This window comes from Zonotrichia leucophrys, chromosome Z (assembly GCF_028769735.1).
Source record: "Zonotrichia leucophrys gambelii isolate GWCS_2022_RI chromosome Z, RI_Zleu_2.0, whole genome shotgun sequence".
NCBI lineage: Eukaryota > Metazoa > Chordata > Aves > Passeriformes > Passerellidae > Zonotrichia > Zonotrichia leucophrys.
The window spans coordinates 40,553,839-40,575,285 of record NC_088200.1 but is presented as its reverse complement, the minus strand read 5'-3'; the positions used below and the strand labels follow the sequence as shown (position 1 = coordinate 40,575,285).

The 21,447-nt window shown below is 35.8% G+C and overlaps 1 protein-coding gene across 44 annotated transcripts in view; it reads left to right on the top strand.

The window, feature by feature from the left end:
- Positions 1 to 21,447, top strand: part of PTPRD (protein tyrosine phosphatase receptor type D) — a 1,159,824-nt gene that overhangs the window by 1,119,029 nt on the left and 19,348 nt on the right. For all 44 annotated transcript variants that reach the window (XM_064736588.1, XM_064736631.1, XM_064736633.1 and 41 more), the window contains 2 exons: positions 4,989 to 5,108; positions 5,637 to 5,791. In XM_064736588.1, the coding sequence (XP_064592658.1) occupies positions 4,989 to 5,108; positions 5,637 to 5,791 (275 nt within the window). The remainder of the gene's footprint in view (positions 1 to 4,988; positions 5,109 to 5,636; positions 5,792 to 21,447) is intronic.

Genomic DNA, 21,447 nt, shown 5'->3' with positions numbered 1-21,447 from the left:
GTTCATGAATCCATAGGACCAGGTGGGATACATCCCAGGGTCATGATGAGCTTGTGAAGCCCCTCTCCATCATTTGCCAACACTCCTGGCTCACTGGTGAGGTTCCAGATAACTGGAAGCTGGCCAGTGTGACACCTATTCACACAGAGGGTGGGAAGGAGGACCCTGGTAATTACAGGCCAGTCAGTGTGACCTCAGTACCAGGTAAAGTCACAGAACAGTTTATATTGATTGTCATCACACAGCACTTACAGGGTGGCCAGGGTACCAGACCCAGCCACCATGGGTTTAGGAGGGGAGGGTCGTGTTTGACCAACCTGGTCCCTTTTTATGACCAGGTGATCCACCTGGTGGATGCAGGACAGGCTGTGGATGTTCTCTGTTTGGGCTTCAGCAGAGCCTTTGGCACTGTCTCCCACAGCACACTCCTGGAAAAGCTGGCAGCTCACGGCTTGGACAGGAGCACTCTGTGCTGGGTTCAGAACTGGCTGGGTGGCCGAGCCCAGAGGGTGGAGGGGAATGGTGCCACATCCAGCTGGGGTCAGTCAGCAGTGGTGTCCTCAGGGGCCTGTGCTGGGCCAGCTGTGTTCAATATCTTCATTGATGACATGGGTGAGGGGATTGAGTCCTTCGTTAGTAAGTTTGCAGATGACACTAAGCTGGGATCGTGTGTTGATCTGTTGGAGGGTAGGAGGACTCTGCAGAGAGACCTGGAATGGCTGGGTGCATGGGCAGAGTCTAACAGGATGGAGTTTAATAAATTCAAGTGCTGAGTCCTGCATTTTGGCCACAATTAGCCCCTGCAGCGTTACAGGCTGGGGACAGTGTGGCTGGAAAGGGACCTGGGGGCACTGGGGACAGCCGACTGGCCATGAGCCAGCAGTGTGCCCTGGTGGCCAGGAAGGCCAAAGGGATCCTGGCCTGTGTCAGGAACAGTGTGGCCAGCAGGAGCAGGGAGGTCATTCTCCCCTGTACTCAGCACTGGTGAGGCCACACCTCGAGTGCTGTGTCCAGCTCTGGGCCCTCAGTTTGGGAAGGACCTTGAGATGCCTGAGCACATCCAGAGGAGGCAACGAGGCTGAAGAGGGGCTGGGAACACAAACCCTGTGAGGAACGGCTGAGGGAGCTGGGGGTGTTTAGCCTGGAGTAAAGGAGACTCAGGGGTGCCCTTATCACTCTCTGCAACCCCCTGAAAGGTGGCTGTAGTCAGGGGGTTTGGTCTCTTTCTCCAGGGAACAACTGACAGAACCAGAGGACAGTGTCTTAAACGGCACCAAGGGAAATATAGGTTGGATATCAGGAAAAAGTTTTTTATGGAAAGAGTGATAAAATTCTGGAATCGTCTGCCTGGGGAGGTGGTGGAGTCACCATCCCTGGATGTGTTTAAGAAAAGACTTGGATATGACACTCAATGCCATGGTTTAGTTGAGGAGTTAGGGCATGGTTGGACTTAATGATCTTGATGGTCTCTTCTAACCTAGTCACTCTCTGATTCTGTGATTCTGTGATAGTGAAAGTAGGAGTAAAAGGTATGCTTTTCAGTACTTATAGTTACATTTCTCTTTAAAAAAAAACACTCTTAGATCACCAGTGAATTATTTCACACTCGTGTCTGCTTCATTCATCTTGCCGTCTTTCGTTGTAGGCAAGAGAATATTAGATATTTGCAGGTGGAAGCTGTTTTCATGTGCAGTTAGTGGCACAGAAAAACTCTTGGATGCAGGTGAGTATAGTCTCCTAGAGAACTGAGTTGGAACTCATTGGAACTCAGAACTACATGGATAAGAGAAAAAGTGTGACTATGAGGCGAGGGCATATCAAAGATATATTAGAAAATAATTCACAATAAAACCACTGTAATTGTAACTATGGAGAGGGCTAGTATTATCATCAGCATACTTTGCCAAAATATTTTTTTTCCAAATAATTTACAGAAGCAAGAGAGAAATGGCTCTCACTACACAGAAATTAAACATGCCAGAAAGCTATAGCAAGAACACATTTGGCAAAACCTTTCAAAATTGACTTGCTGACATTTAGTGTTAAATTTTGGGGGTTGAGATTCCTTTTCTGAAAAGAACATAGGATATGTAACCTCTCCCACTTCAAGAGCTGAAGACTGGGATCTTAACATCGAATAAAAGGTTTGGAAAGAGCTCTGTCTCAGAAAGTAGTGTCTTACCAATTAACTTGTATTATCTGGTCCTCTGCTGCCAGTGAAGTCCAATAGAAAACATTGTGTGATCTCTCACAAAGATAAATTGGACTCTAAATTGTTAGGAGTATTGGGAATATAAGGTTTATGATCACAGAGCAAAAAGAGGGTAGGAGGCACATAAGGACACATCTCTGAAGAAGACCTCTTGATCTCAGAAAAATCAATAGGCAAAAGGGACAGAAGATGCAGTTCAATCAATTTACGCTTTATGTGCTCTTCCAGAAGGTCAAATCCACATCAACTTGAAATCAGGTTTTCTTTCTAAAAGAATTGATACTTATTTTCATCAGTTTCCACTTTCAAATAATATATATACTACACTACAAATTGAGTTTCTTATTGAACACTTACTGTCTGCTTCCAGCAGCTGTCCTCTGCATCACGTAGGTCTCACAGAAAGTATTTTAGAAAAATTATACCATAATTGAAGTTTATGTTAGATAAACTAGTACATTAAAAAAACAAACAAACAAACAAACAAAATCTCCGCCTAAAGGAGCATGCACATTTATTTTTTCCCAGCATAACTGAAAAATGGCCTTCTAAGTCTGAGTAAATTCTTAACATCAGATTACTCTACAAAATAAAAATAAAACAAACATTCTCTGTCATTTTCAAACTGGTCAAACTTTGTCGGTAGCAAACTGCAAGGTGGGTAATTTTTCAGGAATGCTTTCTGGAAGCTGGTACTGCTTCTATAAGCATGTAATTTCTATGTGAGATCTGCCCAGTGAAGAAAAGAACAACATATTTAGGCATAAAAAGGTACAGCTACACATTTCTCTCTTGTTTGAATTTAAAAAATCATTTTTATTAACTAAAAAAACCCCAGGTTTAGTCAGAGGAAACCTGTAGTTGCTAAGATTACAAATTACAGTTATTATATATCCACACTTTCTATGAAAAAATGTTTCCAAAAACATTCCATTCCGTGGGAATTAATAAATAATAAACCACAACTTGTTTGTTTAAAATACAAGTAACCAATACAGACATGTTGCGCTGTTTATATATTAATTATAAAGTGAAGCTAGATTTATATAATTATATTTAAATGTCTCAATTGAAAACATGCTTTTTAGTTTGATTTACAAAGACCAAAGGGGCAAGTACTAGGAATCTTGCAAATATATACTCTATATATAGTACTTATATTCTTTCAGTAAGTGACACAAGGAAGTAATTATTTATTTACTTAATAAGAGAATTTTCGCACTATCAATCCTATTTTTTCATAGAGCAGTATCAATAAAACATTTTTAGTTACTTTGTTGCAATTCGTTATCTCTAAACTAAATTATCATTGCCTGTAAAAAATTGTTTCCCTTTACTTTGCCACTAATTAATTCTTATCGCCTGCTTCAGTGGGTAGAATTTTTTTCTACTCTATCTAGATTACTTGTTCTCAGACTGTGATTTGTGAGCCATTAATGATCTGTGACCTCTGCGCCTCAAAATAAAATGATCTGTGAGAAAGAGCTATTTGGGTCTGGAGAGCTGGAGAGCATACTAAGTCTTTTTTCACTAACTATTGTGCAGAATGAAGAACCTGAAGAACCGCGAGTTTCAAAGATGCATATCTTAATTTTCCATTTTGGGGAAATAATCAGTTTTCCTCCTGGATTAGCATGACAATTCACATCTTTTTACTGCAAATATTGTGCAATATTCTGCTTGTGATGTTTGTTACATTTAGTGTATTCTCATTGAATTTTGTATGCGTCTGGCTTGGAGTGATTAATGAAGACGTGTTAAAAAATCCCAGTGTGTTGTTACTGGACTCAGTTTAAACTTATTTTCTGTACTGTAGGCAGGGCTAATTGGTAAGAATGTATTGTTATAAATAGAATAGAGATTGACTCTCTGTTTCACCCATCAGCCACTGAAAGTAAAATATTTTAAATTACTTGATTGCCATACTGCTTTGTACTACATTTTTGGTGGGTTTAGGGGTTCAGCAATTCTGTTTTCTTAACAGTTAACATTAAACATACCCTTTTTAACCAAAACAAATTATTGGGCCTTAGAAATGTTGATAAAAATATGGTTCTCCTATGTGCCATCTTACACAGAATTATTGCATATTTTAATATTCTAGACTGTGGCATTTTAAAATTAGGATTCCTCTGAATGGAATGTTTTGTGGTTTTTTAGATTTGATGGATGAACTCTCCACAAAACCATTTTTTAAATGCCTGTGGACTCAGTTTCATGATGTGCTTCTTCTCTGATGAACACTGATCTCAGAAGGAAATTTTTTTCTCACAGTCCACTTAATAGTTGCTGATGCCCTTTCATTTATCAGTGTACAGAAATTATTTCTAAAAACCTACTTGTTTGTACTGAGCTATAACTATACATAATAAATACTAACATCAAAGCAGTAGTTTATAAGTTTGGGGACTAATGTAAAATATGGCAAATATTAAAATAATGTTCCACCTGTGTGGAATTACTGTTATGAAGTTATGGACTGTGAAAAGTGAGGATATAGGTCATACTTTAGGCTACTATAAATTGTTTTTTTCTACAGTGTATCTATGTTTATTAGAATTTCCCAATTATATGTCCTACTGAACTTGCCCATTATGGAAGAAGACATTAAATAGTCTACTACCAGAAGAGCAGTTCCTGTGGATGATAAATTTCTTGCGTTGGAAGTCGGCCATTGTATCTCCACATATTTTTAAAGCCTATGGTGATATACAGTCAGATTTGTAATAAATTTCAGTATTAAATGTATTAAATGATAACATGTTTTTCACTGCAGGTGAAGTGTGATCAATACTGGCCAAGCAGAGGCACAGAAACTTATGGACTAATCCAAGTCACCCTTTTAGACACTGTTGAATTGGCAACGTACTGTGTTCGTACATTTGCACTTCACAAGGTATACATACTTATATATAATTACTATATGCTTTTAAATTGAAAGGCTGGCAGTTTTTTCTCTCACCTCCCATTCCTCCTTCCTTTCTCTCACTGGCCTCCCTCCTGTCACCTTGTCCTCCTTCTTCCTTTTACTTCCTGCCTTACCTGTGCTCCTTTTTCCCTTACTTCCTTTTTCCCTTTCTCCCCTTCTCCTCCTTTCTAGCCTTACCCTTGTTTCCTTCTAACAGTGCTGAATATTGAGACTTCTACAGAGTACATGTTCCTGATAATAATAAGTTTTGTAAGTTAGTGCAGAGCTCTCACCATGAAAATGCTGAATACTTGTGGTGCACAAGTGTACAGTATATTTAAAGATCTTACATTGTTTGAATCTGTAATTAGGATTTTCCTCCATAGTTCTTTTTCTTGCTGGCCCCGAATATTTAATCAGTTTTCACTGGTATATATGCTTTAGCAGTTGTTTTACTGAAAAGTGCTGATATAATCTCAAGTAGCAGTTTTGTCATGAAACTTTTAAATTTCATAGAATGGCTCAAGTGAGAAAAGGGAAGTGAGGCAATTCCAGTTCACTGCTTGGCCTGACCATGGTGTCCCAGAACACCCAACACCATTCTTGGCTTTCCTGCGACGAGTCAAGACTTGCAACCCACCTGATGCTGGACCTATGGTTGTGCATTGCAGGTAAGCCCAGAAGCTTCGTCAAAGCTTGGTATGTCAAGGTTCCTGCTTTCTGTTTTGTTGCAGATGAAAATATGATTTTCTTTCCAATAGACTTCTGAGTCTGTCAAAGAAAAAGGCGGTTGCATTGCAAATTAAGTATGGCACTGCCAGCTTGGGTAGGCTAGAATTATTTTATTTGGTCTATGCACAATTAATTTAATTTTAGTACGTCAAAAGATCTCCAGGAAGAATGTCTGCAGGGAGAATACAAATGTATCTGTGGCATTCAGAATGTGGCATGAAAAAGGAAGAGGATGGTATTGGTTTAAGAGCCTAAGTATTGAAAAAAGTATGTTTTAAGCAATTAAATACTTTCTGAAATTTTTACTTAATTTATATTGTGTGAGAAAGTAGCAAACATGGGAATTAAGATTGATAAATTCAGTTAAGACCAGAATCTGTATTCAAGGTTGAATCCCCAGTTTAGGACTTTGAGGAGCTGAAAATGCCAAGGATGTAACTGGGGAACAAGCTGAACCCAGTTCCAGGGAAATTAGTTCTCCATGCTTTTTTGCAAAGTAGCACACCTCTTCAGGCATTGTAAGGTATGAATTAGTAACAATGGAAGAAAAAAAGTCAGCTGTTTTTTGTGTGGTGGGACTAAGGAAAATGAAGAGGAAGAGATACAGCTTCTTTGGAATTTGCTGAACAGATCTTTGAGAAAGCCTTAAAATCATGTTGATAAGGACATTATCAGAACATATATACCAATTCTGATTGAAGTGAACTCCCAGATGTGTTCCCTCATTCCAGGGCTATATTTTCATACATTGTATAGCTTGCTATGTAGCCCTTTTCAAAGCAAGTTCCAAAGATCACTATTTCTTGTGAACTTCAGTTTGGAATACCTTCAGTTAGTAAGGCTGAGAGCTGCTATATATGGATCTCTGTAGTTACAGATGCTTAGCATATTTGAAAACCAGTTCACCCAAAACCTGAGGAATAGTAATTACAGCATACTGCCATGTCTAGTTCTGACTTCTTATATTGGCAACCCATCCATGGACTCTGATAATTTAAACACTTTTAAAGTGATTGAAAGGGTCTCCTGTAAACAATATAATAAAAATAAATTCAACAGGAAAACAAAATAAGCAGAACTTAAATGTTGAAAGGCACATACTGTTTACAAAATACCAGAGAACATGGAACACAGATATTAAATGTTTATTTAAACACCAGGATTAAAAATGTGGAATAATTATAAATAACAACACAAATATACTCATAAAGCTTGCTGAGTGTTTCTTGAATGGAAAGGCATATTTTTGTGCTTGCATTTACAGGGTCTTAAAACATTTTGGTTATTGTTTAGAATTTTAGATTTCCTCAGATACAACTTCTTTAGCTTCATCCATATATAGCATACTCCAAAGTTGCTCAACAGTGAAGATGCTGTATGCTACCTCAAAACCAAACTTAATAGAAGAAATTAATTTTCCCACTCTGGAAAATCTCTTCATATAATAGCCTAAATTACCACTATGGAAAAATAGGCAAATTAAATCAGTTTTTATGGCTAGTCATTGGAAAAGATGAAATAAAATGCATTGCTTGTTATCACTAAGTAGTACTGATGAAGTACAAGGCAATTATTTTCCCTTTGTCATTAGTTTTGCATGCAGATTTCATTAAAAGTGGTGGTCAAGTTAGGTAGTATGATTTTATGCCCAAGGGACTTTTTTAATCCCAAATTCCTATTGATTTATATATCAATAATTTATCTGCAGTAAGCATAATCTGCTATATATAAGCTTTTTGCCTTATGTATGCTTACTAGAGACATTAGGATTTCAGTCACTTCATACAACCTAACGTCTAAAAGACAGAATTTCACATGTCCTATTATTTTAGTAAGGTTTTTAAACTTGACTCCTAACAATTTGTCTATGAACAGAATTAATGTAACCAGGTTTCTGAAAAAATATAAGGTATGTCTGTATAATTAAAACAGGCTGGACATTTAGCATCAAGTGTTCTGGACAGTCCAAAGTTTATAAATCTGCTAATTAACTCCTCCATGTAATGTGTTGACTATCCAACTGATAGACTAATGAAATAACTAAAGTGTTTCTCACTGCAGTCATGTTAAGGTGTCACTTTTCAGGCATTCTGTAGCAACATAATAATCAGGGATTTGTATTGCCTTATCATTTTACATTCAACATGATTTTGTTGGGCCTGTCTTGTGCAGGGACAGGAGTCAGATTTCAGTAATCCTTGTGGATCCCTTCCAACTCAGGTTATTCTGTGATTCTATGATTATTAAATTGGTTCAAAAAATCAAAAGAGGAAGAGCTATAGAGCATCGCCACAGTATTTGTAGGCTAAAGGATATGTCTTTCATACAGCAATATGAAAATTCTTCCTATTTGGTTTGAAGTACCGGACATGCAAAAACATTTCATTTCACATTATAAAAAATGAATTTAAAACGGTTAAGTACAAACTCTGTACATTGCCCAGTTTTTAATTAGAATCTGCTTTCCATTTTTTTCCTTCTCTTCTCTGTTGCTCACTTTGTAAGTTTCTCCATTCCAATCTTTCCTTTGCCTATTCTAAGTCATTTAACACTTTTATCAATTTTTTCTCTCCACATCTGCACTGATCCTTATTCTCTGGACCCTTCTGAGTATATTCGAGTTGTGTCCTTCAATTCCATTATTTTATCAAACTTATTTCATTGCTGATATCACATTGCTGAACCATTTAATGAAATATGTTCCTACCTCTCTTAGTATTTTCTCTGAAGTAAGATTGTAATTCTAACAGTAATTATCATTCTAATTTTCGCCAAGCGTTTTCTTTTACTGCCTTCTACTAGTTGCTGTTTTCCATTGAGATATTTTTCTGTTCTTGAAAAATATCTTGATTTTCATTTATTCCTTTCCTGGCCCCTAGTCTGCCTCTGCATCCTTTTTCATATTCCTCTTGTCCTTGTTCTGTATCTTGTCTGTTATTGTCTCCCATTTTGTGTTTAGGTCTACCTAAATCCCTTTTCATTAAATTCCCCCTTTTCATCATCCAGATTTAAAAAGTACTTAAGACTTTTCTAACTAGAGCCAAACAATACAATACAGAACCATATCTTATATCCTTTGCCTATGGTAGACAGTCTTTTTAACAATATCTCATTGAAGGAGTAATCTGAGTTTAGTTTCTAGAAGGAACACAGGATTTATAGTGGCAATTTTAAGCCATCTGAGACAACACTAATACCTTCTTTTATATTTCTTCCACTAACTACCAAACTATCAGAGCTCAGGAAATTCTAATAATCACATTACAGAAGTATAAACAGAATGGAAGCTTCCTTTCAAAATGTGTTTGATATAAAGAAAGAGTAGGCTTGAAGAATCGGTGGAAGTCTTTTTCTGCAAACTTTTAAACCATAGAAACTGAAAAACAAAGCTAGTGACAGTACAGGGAGAATTTATTTCTCACCCTGTGTGGGTGAGGAACACAAGAGCCACCTGTCTGTGTTTTGATGCTTACAGAGTAGCCCCCTGTTTAGTCTGTATTTATCGGTATGTATTGCAAGTGAAAGGTTTAGCCTAGGATTTTCCTTACTCCATTCCTACCCATCTGCCTTAATAATGACCAGCAGTTGTCTTTCAGTCCATTTCATGTTAAGGGATTAAATGGTTTTCTAGTTTGCTCCATGGTTTTGGGGTACAGCTAAATGTCCAATAGAGAATCAAGGTAGATGGAGACCCAGTTGATGAGTGACCCCAGACAAGCTTGTATCAAAGCCTCATTTGTTGGTTAGCTATTTTAATATCCTGTCCCTAGGAAATGGTTTTTGAATGTGTGAAGAGTTTATTTAACAATTACAGAGCGCTTAATGGGAAAAGTCTGAGCTGAAAACACCTGATTACTGAAGTAGCCACCCAGTACATAATTGAATACCCTCTTTTCACATAACAGCGACCAAAAAAACAAAGTTCTATCTAGTGAAATTAACTGAGAATGTACATACTACCATTCTACATTACTAAACTTGATGATTTCTGATAAATGTATGTCAAAGATACGCAAATGGAAATATTTTGAATAATATTTGTGTGCTAATATCAAAGAAATACAGAATTATGTAATGAGAATTTCCAAAATATTGGTAATTATTTATTACTAATGTATATGCAACAGGCATCTTTGCTTGTCATTTAGACATCTGCTTTTGATAACAGTTTGATTGCCTGTCCAGTATTGAACTTGAATCTAGTATTGAAGTCAAAAACATGTTGAGAATTTCATGGACATTCTACCAGTCAAAGCCCTACTTGTTGCTCTGGTTTAACCTCTGCCAGCAGCCAAGCCCCACACAACTGCTTACTCACTCCCATACCAGAGGGATTGGGAAGAGAATTAAAAGAGTAAAAGCTGGAAAACTTATGGGCTGAGATAAAAGCAGTTTAGTAGGGAAAGAAAATGCTGCACACACAAGCAAAGCAAAACAAGGAATTCAGTCATTTATTCAGTGCTTCCCATGAGCAGGCAGGTGTTCAGCCATCTCCAGGAGAGCATCACTCATAATGATGACTTGGGAAAACAAATGCCATCAATCCAAAAGTCTCTCCCTTCATTCTTCTTCACCCCTCTTTATATGTTAAGCACGATGCCATAAGGTCTGGAACATCCCTTTTGATCAGTTTGAGTTACCTGTGTCTCCTCCCAACCTTCCATGCACACCCACCTTCCCTGAGCTCCTGCACCACACACTGAAACAGAGGCAAGAAGTCTGGGAAGAAAATAAGTTGTAGTCCAGCCAAAACCAGCACACTTGCACAGAAAAGTTGGCAGGATTTTTACTGGAAAAGGTAGCTAAAACATATTCACAAAATTAACAGATATGTTAATTTTAAGGGAAGAAAGATCATTCTTTCAGCAATAGATCATTGCTGAAAGAATTATGGAACACCAAGGGAAACATCAAGGCCTAATCTAAATGCAGATTTTTTAATTTAAGTAATCAGATATTTTGTAAGAACTACCTCGATGAATGGTGTAGTTGTCATAACATAAATGCATAATTCCACTCTATTCTTTTCCCTAGAAAAAAGATAAAGTTTTCTGTCTATATCTACCAGAGAAGACAGTTCAGTAGAGCCTCAGTCAATGTTGAGCTAAATGTTCCATGATCCTTATTCTTAGTGTGAGATTTGAAAGAGAAAAGCAGATAAATTAAAGCTGAATGTAAAAAACAAACAAACAAAAAACCCAAAAACCAAAAACAACAGAAAAGAAATCCACAAAGGAAATTTATCATTACCTTATTTGTTTAAGTACTTACTCTTATTTGTAGGTACTTTACACAGTGGGTTAAAATCTTGGTTGGTTTATTTAGAGCAACTTGTCTGAAAATTTTTCTGTGGTGGCTGAAATAATTGATGCCCATAGATTTTTTTTTTTCGTTTACAGTTATATTTTAAGATTACCCTTTCAGTCCCTTTCTACAGCAGTTGAGTAATACTGCAATCCCACTGGTCTTTCGGCATGACTTGCCCTAATTTGCAGAGCTGATCAAGAAAAAATTGTTTCTTTAATGAAAAATGCAGGCTTAAATCCTAGGATTCTGCATTGGTAAGACACTAATGTGTGGTCTAATGATAGCAGAGAAAACACGTTTTTGTTTGAAGTTGGATTAGTGCAGGCAAACAGGTGCTAATCAGATCGCATAAACCAGTACTGGAGGGTGTTTGGAATTTTATGCCACTATGTTTTCAAAACATCACAGAAACTTCAGTGGCTGGTTCAGTAACACTACCTAAAAGCTTAACATGTTAGTGCGATCCCATAGGTTTGAGTCTTTCTTCTAATACCAGCACCGAGGGGCATATCTCTAAGACCCTTTTTCAAGCTTTGGCAGGTACTGCTAATGCTGCTATTGCTAACAGAAAGACTTGGCTGTTTAGAGGGATGTGACAGTTTTAAGTAAATCTGTGTCTGACTACACTAACGTAACCAGTTAGCAGAGTGAAAAACAAGATAATTTTCAAAAAATAACAAAACACCATATGATATTCTATTTCCTAAAGTAGAATTCTTGTTCAGTGTATGTGAATAAAAAATAGAATGTTTAGGAAAAAAAATATACTTATCAAAGGCAATGATTTTCCAGTGGATTATTTTATTTCATTTCTGTATAGTTTGAACTGCTTCTTTTGCCATAGGCCTTACAAGTGCTCATTTTTTAATCCTTGCAGTGAGTAGGTTGCAGATGACTGCCTATCCTTTTTCACGGTAGGGAAAAAACCTCCCCAGTACATATTCAAAAACAACACAAGTAAGACTGAAAAATACTAGAATCTTCCTCATCTCTTCTCTTTCCCTCTCCTGAGAACAATCCAGGACCCTTCCTAACTTCCTTGGACAGCTGAAAGCTCTAGAGAGGAAAAGACAGTGAAAGCATTTTAGTATGACAAATATCTTAATATCATAAATATTTTAAATTTTCTTTATTTTACCCACATGTCTTTATCCAGAAGTTATTGAATTGCTACTGTGTATTAAACTGTGCTGGGTGTCATCCCTGTACAAAAACACTGTAACACTATTTACTCTTCTGCTGTTAGCTGTGGATCATGGTAGGTCTCATAAATATTATTTTTTCTCATAGTCATTGTTCAGTAATAGAAAACAGAGAGGGATAAGATTGCTATAAGAATCCCATATTGAAAAGATGTCTAGTTGCTTAGGATATTTAGTTCCTCTTAATATAAAAATATAGGAATAAATTAATGTCCATGGTTTTCATTATATTTCATCTGTATTAATAGTCTCAGCAACTCTCACTATGCAGTCAGAAAAACTGACTGGCATTAGTTTCATTTCTACACATACCTTTATTCTTAGAAGTTATTTCATTTCAACATATATATATCTATACAGGATGAGGCTTGCAGTGTTTATGCCTTGGATGCTTGATCTCTTTTTAAACAAATGGAACTGGATTCACTTATTTAGAAAATTTTGGATGGTTTCTCTGTCTTTGACAATTGTTAGAGTTGCAGAATCTACTGGAAAAAGAGAAGGAGTCTAGAAGAAAAGTTGATAAAGGCCAAATGGAAGAAATTGGTATAGTAAGACACTCCTTGGTAATTTTATAATGAATGGTATTACACACATGGACAGGAGATGTCACTGGTAGAGGGGAGTTTGGATTTGCCTTCATATTTTCACCATAAAACTCTCAAGGTCATGAAAATGCAGATTACAGAAACCTTACAGTTGAAGACCCTGGATATTTTATGCTGAACATGCAAGACCTCTCATGTAATTATTGGGATATGTTCAGGCAAGCACACTGACAAGAAGTAGTGTCTCCATCTGTATGCTGATTGAGAGAGAGAGATGGATGGGTAATGCTGGCTTTTCTTTTCTCTGTTTCAAATTTGAGTGTAACTAGTTAGAATCATCTTGATACCAAAGATAGTATTTCCCAACTCATCTTCTAACTTAGCAGTGTTCTTATGAGCTTAGGTATGTAATTTTTTTTTCATTAAATTTAGGCAGTTGCTTATGAAAACCTGGGAGTATGAACATGATAAGAACTAGCACACCATAGTTAATGTGATGGTACGGAGGGTCCTATAAAATTGGCCTTGATAGATTTTTTCTTAGAGTAGGAAAATACTGTACTATATTATCTGTAAATCTTCCATGAAGTGTCAAACACAAGCAAACTGATGCTGATCCCCCTTCAAGTTTTGTCTTCAGTTAGACACCAGTTCTTCATAGCAAACAAGCCTTTCCTAAAACCTGAACTGTAGTTGCTGTATGTACAGTATATGCTTCCATTGTTTATAAGCATTAAAACTCAGAAATGATCACTGAAAACATTATTAAAATTCAAAAACGTGTAAATAACAAGTAATAGGAATATTTTGTCATGCAGATTCAAATAATGAAAAACACCTACTTGTGGTCTCTTTGATTAAATCCGTCATATGTGTATAAAGCCATATTTGGTTGGCACTTAGCCTATGGTTCAGGGATTATACTCCCCACTGGTGTGACTCAGGGCTGGATTATCTTTTGAAATCCTAAAAAGCTGCTGTGACTGCATAGGGCAAGATTTGTTTCTGGTAGCAGTCAGAAATCTGTAAAGGAACAGAGCGAATGCTATTACTAGATAGAATCAGTGTTCTGTCTGGACCAGTATCCTGTCTCTGACAATGGCAAATGTTAGAAATTTTAGGGGAAAGTACAAAACTCCAATGTCAACAATATTTCAGTAAAGTTTCCTCTCCAGCAGCAAGCATTTAGTGACTAGTTTAGCCTTGCTTCATGAGGATTTCAATTTTCCCCTTTATTCCTCTAGCTACCTAGAGAAACTGGTGGATACTTTTTTGCTTATATTCATGATTGTACAGGCATTTCAAAGAACAAAACCAGGCAGTATTAACTATCCTTTTCCTTTTTAAAGTAGTTTCACTCATATAACATTGGAAGATATTTATTTACTTTTAATTTGAGTGTGTCCCTTTATTTCACTAAATGTCTTTGGATAAAAGGGTTTTTTTTTTTTCATGTTTTACATGTCTACAATTTTTCTTGAGTTCATATCCATCAAAATATTGTAATGCATTCCAGTATTTCTTGTGTGGAGGGAGATGGAAGGGAGTTCTCACATCCCTGACATTTTTGCTGGTTGTCTCTGTTTCCCTCCTTTTGTGATATACTCTTTTTTTGGTAGCCTGAGTAAAAGTAACTATTCTCTGGGTATTTTTTTTCTTTTCTTTTTTTTTTTTTTTTTTAATAAGAGGTAGGACAGTAAAAATAGTTCCATGATTATGCCACATTTTATTCTAAGTTTCCCAGAGGACATACTGAGGCCTGACTTTGATTTGGCCAACAAATGGTTTCAATTGAGCAGTTCTGCTGAAGACTGATGACTTTTCGCTGGGCAAAATAACCTGCCCCTCATTAAAATGTAATAATTGTCTGTAAGATTTTTTTTAACAAATGCAATGCCTTTTCCATGTGTTATCTCAAATTACAAATATGTTGCTGCTGATAATTATTTCCATATATATATTATCATGTCCTACAAGGCCTGTAATTTCCTTTGACCTAAGCTGTAGTTTGATACATTATTTGATCAGCACTCTTAGTGAGTCATTTTATCCATATGTATTTAGTTAATTGGTTATTTTTCTCCCCACCCATGTTTATATATAATATACTCTACAAAGGAAAAGGAAATCTGACTGCTTGCAGCTGAGTCTAGTAAAAGAGCAATTAGGTTCTATCAGAGCCAGCAGCTGTCCGTAATGAATTCTGAATTAAAATTATGAGTGAAGAAAATAATCCAGCCATCTGCAGGAAATGTGAAAATATTTTTATAACCCAATAGCTGAATTCTGGAAAGGGGTATCTCTGAGATTTCCCAGCTGTACCTACATTAAATTCCGGAATATCCATAGACACAGAGTATGCTGGAACACATTGCATCAACTTGGCTACCCAGTGTGTTTGGCTAACGTCGAACAGGCTGTATTTTTATCTAAAGTAATCAGCATGAAAGTCTCTTTAAATCCTCTCCCCACGTCTCTAGAAGTAAAATGCAGCTTTAAAAATAGTCCTGTTATCTTTTCATGGAGGCTTTCCAATCAGTATTCTGCCCTGAATATTAATCTTTCTTCATTTTTTTATACTTTTAGACTTAATTCAGGGTCTCATCACTTATCAGATTTTCTCAGTGACTGCTGCTCCAAGTAAATTCTGCATTGTGATGTCTATTTTTTTGTCACCTGAATATTAAAAACATCATAACACTATCCAAGCTTGTTTTACAGCTATCTTGAAACGTCTATGCTAAAACTCCCATTATTTCCATTCTAACTTGCCCAAAATTTTTGCACGTAAGTTCAAAATCCTGAAAAAAAAGGAAGAGATTAGTGTCTAACCTCTAAATGACAAGTTGTGATTAAGAAATGTGAAATGCTTTGTGGTATTAACCTTTCACAACCTGATTTTCTGTGTTACAGAGAATTCATGATGGTATTAAGATTTCAGAGGTTAAGAATTGTTGTAATGAGTACCAAGCTCTTCAGCGGTCAGTGGAGTATTGTCAAATATTACAAAGGGTATTTATTTTTTTCACTGCTTCATTTAAGAAAAACCAAGACTAGTCTTCATAGCTCATCAGAGCTTCATAGCTCTTCAGAGCTCGTCAGAGAAACCTCAGCTTTTTAAACTCTGTTTTCTACTGTTAAGCGTCTCACTGCATTAATACTGTCTTGCAACCAATTCATTTTAAACCAGATCTAGAGGTGACAGCATCAAGTTTGTCTCATGCTCTGAATGTATCCTCTAGGTGTATCATTTTCTATTGAAAAGGAAGAGACATTCTGAGATAGAGATCCAAAACAATAGGTCTACTACTACAGTCATATCAGCTTCAAGGTTCAGGACTAAATTGCTGGTTATTTCCAAGTTTTCAGAGTGTTCACAGATTCACTTAGGGCTTTGAATTGTGGTTGGTATTGCAAAACCAAAACAGCACAAAAAAGCCAGTGTGGAGTAAAGAGTCCTGGTGATAACATCTTTCTTTTACTTTGTGCTTACCTGATGAGGTCCTGTGTCTGGGTGACAACCTCAGACCATTTCACTGTTCCATCTGTCATAAACCCAACCAGAAAAAATCCCAAGGGAAGCTGCTGTTAAGAAAAGAAGAAATTTTTGTCCACAATAGGAATACAAAACACCTAGAATCAGGGAAGGGTCCAGAGGACTCTGGAACGGAATAATTTTAGTGGCTGGCAAGTAGTTTCAAGGTCTTCCAGCTATCCAGATAGCACCAGTTCACCTTCTGCTACTTGCACTGATAGGCTGATAGCTCTTCTCCATGAAAATGTAATCAAAGCACAGAAAGAAGTATTCAAAAGTATGAAGCTACTTCTCAAAACATTCCGCCCTGAGAATGCAAAGCAGGTTAACTGCAAAGAAAGGAACAAATAATTGTTAGCAGCAAGCAGCATAATTTCTGTCCATTGATTTCTCTGCTGTTCTGTAATCTTCACTTTTATTTATTGACTGTAGGATCACAGTGTACTTCCTCTGCTAAATTACCCAGAAATTGCATTTTTTTTTGTATTTACTACAACTGTTCAGGGATAGATCTATCTTTAATTGAAGGTAACAAGTCACAGTAAGATGTGTTTCTAAAATTAACCTTAAAATACTTTCTTTTTCTAAACTCTATTTCAGTCAATTTTAGAACATTCTTTCTTTAGTGGAATGCATAATGTCACGAAGGCATTGTACATTGCAAAAATGTATAGTATACACTGAAACTCAACATATATCACAGAGAAGATATATTTAGGATAGTTACTCTGATGATAAATACAGAAATCAGTATATTCATATATAAGATTGTATTTAGAGAAGTAGGAATATAAGAAGGAGAATATAGGAGAACTGAATTAATTTTGAAATAAAAAAATCACAGTAAATCCTTGTAAACAGATAAAATAGTACAGAGAAATAAAGTTGATTTTAATGTCTTTTCTTTATATGACTGAGTAATTGAAGAAATCAGATAATACAGTGATTAAGCAAGGTGTATATGTAAAAATCCTCTATGAAAAGCAGGATTATGGCATGTATTGTTATATAGAATCAACAATCAATTCTGAAGGAAAACTATGATGAGAAAAATAAGAGAGATTAAATAAGGTCAATGAACTTCTCAGTTATGTACAATTTCTGCTATTCCATCTCATAAGCAGGACAACAAGAGATTTTTTTCACCAACAGTTCATGATTTCAGGAAAGCAGGTAGAAGAATTATGATTATTTGTCCCTTTCAAGAAAGAAGAAGCAAGTATCATAATTAAGAGTGTGACTTTTCAATGGTATAGTTAACAAAGGTGTCAAGTACCTGGTGGCTGAAATGTTGATTCAAAAGAGTTCTAAGATGATCTGCTTTACAGCTGGGAAATTGAATGTTTATGCCTTTTATAAATATGTAGGATCATGACACCAAATTTACACAGTGCATTTCAGTTTCTCTCCCAGAACATGTCTAGAATGTTATTTTTCAGAATCCCTATCCAAATTCCAGCAAAATCTAATAAAAGGATTTCTGTAGGGGAAGTTGTGTCTGTAACATGCTGGTTAATAACCCTTAATTGATCCTTTCCTCTCTGAATTTTTTTTTGTCGTGCATGATATTCTGTAACAATGTGTTTCGCAATTTAATTATGTACTACTTTAAAAATTACTTCCTGTTTGTTTGAAAGTCTCATCATTTCATTTCATGATCCCAATTCTTATTTGGCAAGTAAAGAACAAATAATTTTTGTTTCATCTTCTGTATGTAACATTAATTTATGACCGATGAGAGGATTTGAACTGCTCTAATGGAATGTCATTGTTAGAAGGGTCTCTTAAATTTTTTGTTTTGTTGAACATTACAAATGCTACATTTTTAGCTTGCATGGAAAAATTCACCTTTTAAAATTATTTTAGTAAACAATTATTTCCTATACATGGGATTTGTTAGAGAAATTTTTAGAAGTTTTGATTCTCTGTGTTTTAATATTTGAGGGTTTGTTTGTGTTCCAGTACAATCTCATAAGACAGCTCCTTATCCTTGATCTCTCCAGAGCTGTACTTGGGATTAGATGAAGAACAAATTTACTTCCTGAACATTTTTATACTTTTGCAGGTGCATATTACAAAAAAATGTGGGCTTGAATCTGGGGCAGTTATACTTGAAGAATTTATGGTAATAGTAGAATTCTGAGAACGTATGACTAAAATGAAAAATCTTATTAAAATGCTTCCTTTCTTAAAGGAAAAAAGAAATCTGACTGGCTTTTGAGTTGTAACTATCCCATGTTTTTTGTCTACAACCTATGAAAACTAGGGAGAGTTCTAGACTGAACCTTTTCTGCTTGTGGTGAAATACTCTCCTGTTTTCCAATTTCTTTATTCCATGTTCTTTTTCAGACATTTTATGTGACTTCAGTGATAAATATGGTTGCCTCCATGCATAGCCTAGGGATAAAGAAAATTCAGTCAGTGAAGTCTTTGGTAAAGCACTGCATCTAAGTGCTGAATACCATTCTTGTTCTCTGGTATCCAACCATAACCACAGTGGGAGGGAAAGAAAGTCACTGTACACTTCAATACACTGCCAATAAATTCTCAAAGGTCTCTTTTAAGCTTCTGTATAATTCTTGAAGCAATCCAGTATCTCTTCTAAAATGAAATTTCAATTTACGTCTTTGCACAAGGTCTTTATGTTATTTTGATCAGATGTTTCTTTTCAAAAGGATGTTCACTGGTTTTATAAGGGCCTTTTTTTTCTGCTTCCTCTCCAGGGGGGTGATTTTCTGCTCTGTTCTAATTTGCTAACCACAAAATGGGAAAATAATCTAAATATCGCTCTTGTCAGAACTACTACAGAATTTCTATGGGATCAGAATCTAATCAATCATTAGAAGTTCCTCAATAAAATCCAGATCTTTTTATATATTTCCCATATCACAACCAATTTAATGTACTTTCAGTTTATAAATGCAAGCTTCATTCAGTCTGAAACAGTAATATTCAATAAAATTTTCCCCTGATATGAGTCAAAGATGTCCTACATGATTTTTGTTCCATATTTTACTGTCTTTGCTTCCAATTAAATGATCTGTGAATACTGGTAATTACACTGCCTTCCTTTGCCAAATCACTGAAGTATCAGTAAAGGGTCATCATTTAAACAGCTACAAATTAATCACAAAAGCCAACCTTTAACACATCCATGCAGTGATTTGAATTCAGAATGTCCCCCTTATGCCTCTTCATTTTCCTTTTTTGAATTGTAGCTGTATTACATCACAGGACATTAAGCATGTTTCAACTCATGGGACTGAGTCAGTCATGATTTTAGAAATTGAAAGCAAATGTTATAATACTGTAAATGACAATATTTGAAGCAGCAACAGTTTCCCAATAGGCATGTCTATTTAGCAGATATCTAGGTTTTCAAATTGAAAATGTAGTAGTTCTTTCACTAACTGAAACAAAAATTCTAATTTTGACAGCAACACCAGAAGATGCAAACCAAAAGGGCAAAAAAGCCAATAAAAAAGTAGAAATTATTCTTATTAGCTGAATTATCATGGTTAGCAGATGAAAGACAGAGATTTTTTTTTTTAATACAGTTCAGTGGCTTATTAGTGAAGATTCAAACTGTGTGGCTTCCCAGCAGTGCATCATAGTATATTGAGAAGGCTGTGTAATAGTGGAAGAGAAAGAGAAATGGGATAAAAAATTTGGGCAGGATAGTTTCTTTTATATAATAAACTATTGTAGTTTGGAATTAGAAGGTATTGGGGGCAGGAAGGGCACATTTCAAAGAGTTAACACCTTCATAGCATTGGTTCCATTTTTATGTGGAAAGCCAAAAGAGTAGTTTGGTAGACATACATCAGTCTAATGGCCAGAACTAGAATGTAGTGAACACCTTAAAAGAGTAAAAATCTCACTGGATAATATGGTCCAGAGAGATGTGTGTCAGGAGCCCAAATGTCTCCATAAATGTAGTGTGTCACCCCTTCATCCTTACCATGAAATAATAATGTGTTTGGATCTGCTTTCATGATCTTCACAACTTCTACATATTTCTGTAGACTAGCAAATATCTTCTGTGCTAGAGTATACTAATAGCTATCACTCTTTGAGTTTGCTCATGGAAAAAATAAATATATAAATTATAATAAAAGACATGAAGAGAACTGAAAATTGTTCATTCCAGCTGAAGGCACAAGTTTTTAACTGGCTTGGGGTTTTGCAGTTGTGGTCTGCAGGTACCAATGACCTTTTTGATGTTCCATCTGAAAAATGGCATATCCAGTTATAAACATGATGTTGGAACAGCAATTTAATACATTATAGGAAATGTACATTTTACATTATAGGAAAAAGAACCATGTTCTAGGTTACTGAGAAAATCTGCCCTGACAAACTTTCATTTTTTTCTCGCTTGGCCCATGGTTACTAAACTGACAAAAACTGAATGTGAAGACTAATTATTGAAGGAATGGTTTAAATATATAAACCAATCTGACATGCAAACATGTGCTACTTCTGTTGGTTTCCATTACAAGAACAAAAAAAAGCCCAAAGAAAATCACAAAAGTGAGATAACTTTTTAAAGTTTTCTCCATGATTTTTAGCAATGTTAATGTCAACAGGTTTTCCTGAAATGCAGAGCTTTTATTATACAAGGTAAATGAACTAGGATAACTATAATTTTGTTTCTTTTTTTTTTTTCCCCTTCTCTTCAATTTCCATTGATGAATATCACTGAAAGGTAAATTTTCTCTAACTCGGAATACAGGTTAATTCTTGTCAGAGTGGCATCTAAGAAAGTTGAGATTGATGTGTTTGGTCTATTAGCAGAAGTCCTCAGCTGTTTGAAGGGAATCTGCTGCTTGGAGGAGTAATCCTTGGCAAGAACACCTGATTAACAATATGTAAATCTGCTGTCTTAGAAAGACAACTTGCCTTTTGTTGGATAAAATATCTTTCTATTTTGTACTTCCTTCTGATTTGGTTATAAGGAAAATCAGTTTTACTGGTAATTGTCAGAGATTCTTAAGAAATAA